We start from the raw sequence: 6,424 nt of genomic DNA, 5'->3' as shown, positions 1-6,424 counted from the left end.
ATAATGCGGTGGGATTAGTCACATGATGGCCTGGAACTGAACGTATAATCACTAATGATTTTGTTCCTCTTTGTGGTGAACATTGATGGTTTTTTCATCAGGACTATTAAGCATGTTTAAGCAATGTTTCTTTCCTAACACACAAAACAATTTCTCTTCATCACCACTACTATTATAATCTTCATTAATGGACATGAACTTGTATCTAATGTTATGTTGTTTTTAAAGCTGGGATGGACTTTCATGATCCATTCACTCAGTTAGAAAGAGGAGTCATGTTTCCTATCTATTCGTCCACACCAGAGATTAAAACCTCACACTGAGTGAGAAATGGGTTTTGGCCAGATGATGTATTCTTTACGCCTGATTATTCTCTGTGGGGTTAAAAAAAAGCTCTGCTTCAAATATTTCCCAGTGTGGAATTTAATTATCAGATGTAAGAAAGATGTTAGAATATTGTTGTCTTTGTAAACTGTCTCTTCGATGCTGTGTGTATCATTTGCTGTCACTTGTATTGTGTATGTACACTGTGTATGAACACTGTCCCACCTGCGTACTGTAATAAACTCCAATCCAACCATTATACAATACAATCACACTTTCCCTCCGACTGATACGGTGTGCAGTTCAACATCCAGATAAAAGATCAAATCTTTCGCTTCCTCATATACAGCATATATATAATAAGCCATTAATAAAAAAATAACTGCTGCAGGTCAGGTGAAAGTTGGAGAGAATGTGTACCGTTATGACATTAGAAGGGAATGTAAACACGGGAACTCGTAACTTCAGCAGTCTCTCAGAAAGTCAGTGTAGTGTAGTGAACAGTGTGGTGCAGTCACACACAGGTTATAGTTCACCAGCACTCTTTCTGCTCAGGGATGTGTGAACAGGCGAAAACTAAGCCACTGAACACAACCACTGAAATGATCATTACAGCACACTGACACTGTCGACTCCTTCCTTAAATGTTAAAGTAAGAACTCCTCGTATCAGCAGTGAATGACGTTTCTGTGTAAAATAACATTTTATTCCTGCTCGTTGTTCCGCTTTTAGATTACGCCGTGCTCACACAATCCAATTCTGTGACTAAAGTGAAAAAATGTATCATCAGTACATTTGTCTAAACCTGTGATTTGCAGCCAGCATTCAACATCCACTAACACACACGTAATGTTATACTGTACCTACATGTAGCTCCGGTACAGTAACCATACACTTCACTACAACCTGCGTGTAACACAACAGAATATTAAACATGACAAAAAAAAATATTTCAAGGATGAAATTTGCAGGAGCTGCTAACTGTTTTAACACCACATCAAAAATAAACATGCGCTCTCTCTCTCTCTCTCTCTCACACACTCACACACACAGCCCCCACCCACCCACCCACAGATTATACATATATTATAGAAGGTCAAGGACACGGACAAATGGGAACCTGGGAGAATGGAATCAGCATCCCTCCCTTATCAAAATCTGTCCTGGAATTTTAAATATATAAACATACACGCGCACGCACGCACACGCACACACACACACACACACACACACACACACAAAGAAAAGGTGATTTATTTATTTCAGTAATTCAATTAAAAATTTAACAAATTCTTGACACACATACTGATCTATTTCAAGTGTTAGTTGTTTGATGATTATGGCTTACAGCTAATGAATATATATATATATATATATATATATATATATATATATATATATATATATATATATATATATATATATATATTTGTATTAAATTACTGAATATACTAAATACACACACACCCTATGATAAAAGTTGTGGAAGTGGATAACAAAAGCATTTTTTTTTTCTTTTTCCTTTGCTGGTTTGCTCCTGTTGAAACCAGAACTAAGGATTGTAAGTTTGGGAATTGAGCAGTCAGTTGCTTTAAGCAGTAATTATTGTTTGGAAGAATTATTTACTAGCATATAAATTAAAAAAAAAGAAGTATTCCTTTATTTTTACCTCTGTATTTAGAGCTTGGCAGAATTTCTGGAGAAGCAAACATGGGCAAGCTGTGTGAGATTTAGTTTTAAGGGTTTCTAATAAGTTCAGCCGCAATGAATCTTCAAAATCCGTCAGCTGGAGTAGCACTAATCCGCCACCTGATTTCCAAGACGGCATTTGTCAATTAGTTGGATGTCTGGAATGAAAAAGAAGAATGTCTGAAACTTATCACCGATCTCAGAGAGGACATGAGTGTCCACTACAACGGACACAGAGGACGTGCAATAGTTACAATGTTTCATGGACACGACTACAAGACGTGTAATGAGACAAATATAAAGCGACTGATCTTCTTACTATAAAAAATCATCATCAGTAAAGTATTATATTAACAGTTCAGCTCAGGAGAAATTGCGGTTTTAAAGATGAGGGTAAATTCACAGACGTGTTTATCGAGGCACCGCATTCTGAAGGTAAAACTTGAATATTCAGTACATTATATAGTGGTGACCAATACAAACCAATTCTTCAAACGTAACCAGCTTAAATGCGACGTGCAGAATGATGCGACTCGCTGTCCAGTCTGTCTGCATCAAACACTAATTCTGTAGACGTCTAATCAGCACAGGAGTCTAGAGAATATTCCATATGTTTAATTTCAAAATAACTGATGGCAAAACTGAAACTATTTACAGCACATATCGCGCAAACACTTATGGTGTATGTACAAAGAAATATACATGCAAAAGTATAAAATAACTAAAAGAAAATGCTTACAATGGATCATACATACCTTAAAAAAACAATGATAGAATAGAAAAAAAAAAAAAACAATGAAACATTTAAACGTGTCCAGTCCGACCCATGATGTAACAGCATCTGTACAACTTTACAATAACAAATAAATTAGAAGACATGATATGGATCTACACAGATGGAGTCACCACAATCCTTCCCACAGGAAAGTTTCTCGGCCCCACCTCTCCCACATTCGACCAAGTTTTAGACACGATGTGATAACGAGCAAAATGAGGTGATGCAACTGTTACAGGTGTTTTTGGGGACATGAACGGCGGCTGTAGGCTACGCACCAACAGAAAGCTGTAAAGGAAAAATCTCTTCAGTGCAAATTTCACTTCTTTGTCAAATTGCTGAAAATCTTTTCCTAGCCACTGTGTGACCAAAACAAACTAACAAAAAAAAAAAAAAGACTATCAGAGGCCTTGGACATGTGATCTAAATTTGCTAAATTTGTATAAAAACTATCAATGAGATATAAATATTATAATTTAAAGGCTTCACATTTAAGTCAATAAGTTCTTGGCATCACAAGAAGCTGTTAAATAAACAAAACGGCCTGATGAATCTGTCTGACTAATATGAGCTTGTGTGAAAAGCATATCTCTGCGAGACGTCAAAGAACATTCCCGAAAGAAAGAAAGAAATAAAAAGACTGAAAAAATAAAGCTACGGTAAGCACATGTAAACCGGTCATATATAACTTAAAAGAGTGAAAAGTGATAAAGCCTCATGAAGCTTGCAGAGCTTTGGTTCACTAATGATATTAACCAAAAATAAAAAAGTGACAAGAACGCATAAGTGCCATGTAGACGATGCCCCCTGTGGCGTGACAGGGAAATAATACTCAACTGAAGATTAAAGTCCAGGTTCAAATAAATGCAACTAACAGCAGAACTTGCAGTACCAAGTACATGCTTGTCTATATATTTATTACAGGTACAACAAGATGTCTTCATAAATAGTTGCATAAACTGGTTAAGCGGCAACATTGCACATGATAAGAATCTGGAACATAACATACAATGTGAGTGCATTTACAGTATTCAGTCTTCCATTGAGCTCATATATGAACTGCCACTCAGACCGTTTGGCTGCCCTATGGCTATCTTCCCTCGGGATTCATCAATTCTCCCATGCTGGGATGATCTCTGTGAAGAAATAGCATTAAAACGAAAAAAAAAAAAAAAAAAAGTAATAATAATAATCAAATGGTAGACAGTAACTATGTACAAAGTAAGGCTTACACATCTTTAAATTGCACAACACAATTTGTTCTATTTAAAGCAATCAAAAAAAGGGTTTAAGAGGTTTCACTTGCAGCACTTGTTGTTACAGCTAAATGTGGTGTGATGATCAATGTTCGAACAAAGCGACTTAAGCTTGGCAACCAAACAATCTTTGATTTGAGTGAAAATGATTCCAAATAAACCGCTGTCAGGAGTTTACTTTGCACCTTTCAAACTGAATCCAAAATGGATTTGTGTGAATTCTATGCATTTGTTTCTTTTTGCTTCATTAGTGTTCGTGTTCATTCAGACGTGTACCTCATGTCACTCGCAAGCATCCCCACACTCAAATATTGTGACTTGAATACTGTAAAAGCGCAAAAGAACTGATTGCTCCCTCTGGCTCAGGCAATATTGGGGGTCTCCACACTGGATTCATGTGCATCACCTATTGTCATTGAAAAGCTCTGCTGTTGTGCAGATACATTTTTTTCCCCGCACAAATGAATCCGTGTGGTTTGATCGCTGATCAGTAAAACAGTCCGATATATATTCCATTCATTAAATCTTTTACAAATCTTCATTATATTTTGAACCAGCCAGTAGCATAAGACTGGAGAAGGACATTTAATCCACAGACGTCGCTCGTCTTTGAACTGTGTTCTACACGGCTCTAATTGGATGAGGCAGTCATTTCCACATACTTCAATTGATGCAGGATTGAACGTTTCTTCTGAGTCACATTCGGCTTCTGAAAGAGGATGAGATTAGCTTCTTTTTTTTTTTTTTTTTTTACTTTCGTCATCAGATCCTGGGTTGGAGTCTGCTGTGTAGGAAGGGTCTGATGCCCCCTAACGGTCGCAGATCGTTATGGTGTTTGCGCCGCTCAATAAAGGAAATGAGTCTGGAGGTGTCGATGCCCTCGGTAGACCCCTGGCCATTCCCTGGCCTTAGCCAAGGCTCTTGTAAGCAGACAGAAGGGGAGGGACGTTTGTTAGGCTCTGTCCTAAGCAGCAGACACACAAAGTCCCGCGCCTCCTGGCTCACGCCCTGGAAGTAATCGTCAGGGAAGCTGAAGTCTAGCCGGCAGATGTTGAGGCACGTCTCCTCCACACTCTCATCCAGAAAGGGTGACGCCCCGCTCAGGATCACATAGGTGACCACCCCAAGGCTCCAGAGGTCAGAGGTTAGAGAGACAGGCTCCCCTAAAATCACCTCAGGGGCAGCAAATTCAGGGCTGCCCAGTAAAGAGTGAATGTAGTGGGCGGAGTTCAGCTGCACCGCATCTCCAAAATCCGTCAGCTTCACAGTCAGCTGAGAAGAGCTCTGATCCACCACCAGATTTTCAGGCTAATTCAGTTTTGGGAAAAAAAATGTTTAATTAGATTAGAGAGAAAAAAAAATATTGTATATATATATTTGTATTATTTTATATTATATATATTATATATACATACACAGTAGGGAAAATAATTATTTGATCCCCTGCTGATTTTGTACATTTACCCCCTTACAAAGAAACAGTCTAGAATTTTTTTATATGGTAGGTTTATCCTAACAGAAAGAGGAAAAATAATAAAAATAAAAAAAAAACTGAAAAGCTGTCTTATATAAATGAATTTGTATTTGATCCCCAACCAACCCAACCATCAACTCGTGTATAAAAGACACCCGTCACACAATCAACCTCTTCTATTCAAACCTCTTCACCACCATGGGAAAGTCAAAGAGCTGTCAAAGGACGTCAGGGATGAGATTGTAGACCTGCACAAGGCTGGAATGGGCTACAAGACCATCAGCAAGAAGCTTGGTGAGAAAGAGACCACTGCTGGTGCGATAATTCGAAAATGGAAGAAATACAAGATAATGTAATCTCCCCTCGCTCTGGAGCTCCATGCAAAATCTCACCTCATGGAGTGAGGATGATTCTGAGAAAGGTGAGGGATCAGCCCAGAATTACATGGGAGGAGCTCGTTAATGATCTCAAGGGAGACGGGACCACAATCACCAAGAAAACCATTGGTAACACACAGAGGTCCCTCAGCTCAAGAATGAACATGAACAGACCATCTGAAATTTGCCCACAAACACCCGAATGATTCAGAGAAAGCTTGGGGGAATGTGATGTGGGCCGATGAGATGTTGGCATCAACTCGTGTTTGGAGGCAGAAAAATGCTGAATATGACCACAGGAACATCATCAACACTGTCAAACATGGAGAAGGAAACATTCTTCTTCGAGGCTGTTTCTCTGCTAAGGGTACAGGAAGACTTCACCACATGAACAGGGTCATGCACTGTAGTTGATGGATCTTCCAGCATGACAATGACCAAAAACATACAGCCAAGAAAACAATCTGATGGTCTTGTAGCCCATTCCAGCTTTGTGCAGGTCTACAATCTCGTCCATGGTACATGAGTT

The 6,424-nt window shown here is 38.7% G+C and overlaps 1 protein-coding gene across 3 annotated transcripts in view; it reads right to left on the bottom strand.

Annotated features, from left to right (window-relative positions):
- Positions 1-2,612: 2,612 nt before the first annotated feature.
- Positions 2,613-6,424, bottom strand: part of trioa (trio Rho guanine nucleotide exchange factor a) — a 106,639-nt gene continuing 102,827 nt past the window's right edge. For all 3 annotated transcript variants that reach the window (XM_046835447.1, XM_046835449.1, XM_046835448.1), the window contains one exon: positions 2,613-5,352. In XM_046835447.1, the coding sequence (XP_046691403.1) occupies positions 4,807-5,352 (546 nt within the window). In that variant the 3' untranslated portion in view covers positions 2,613-4,806. The remainder of the gene's footprint in view (positions 5,353-6,424) is intronic.

The sequence above is a fragment of the Silurus meridionalis genome, chromosome 22, assembly GCF_014805685.1.
Source record: "Silurus meridionalis isolate SWU-2019-XX chromosome 22, ASM1480568v1, whole genome shotgun sequence".
Lineage (NCBI taxonomy): Eukaryota > Metazoa > Chordata > Actinopteri > Siluriformes > Siluridae > Silurus > Silurus meridionalis.
The sequence above is the reverse complement of the archived record's forward strand: the minus strand, read 5'-3'. Positions and strand labels throughout refer to the sequence as shown.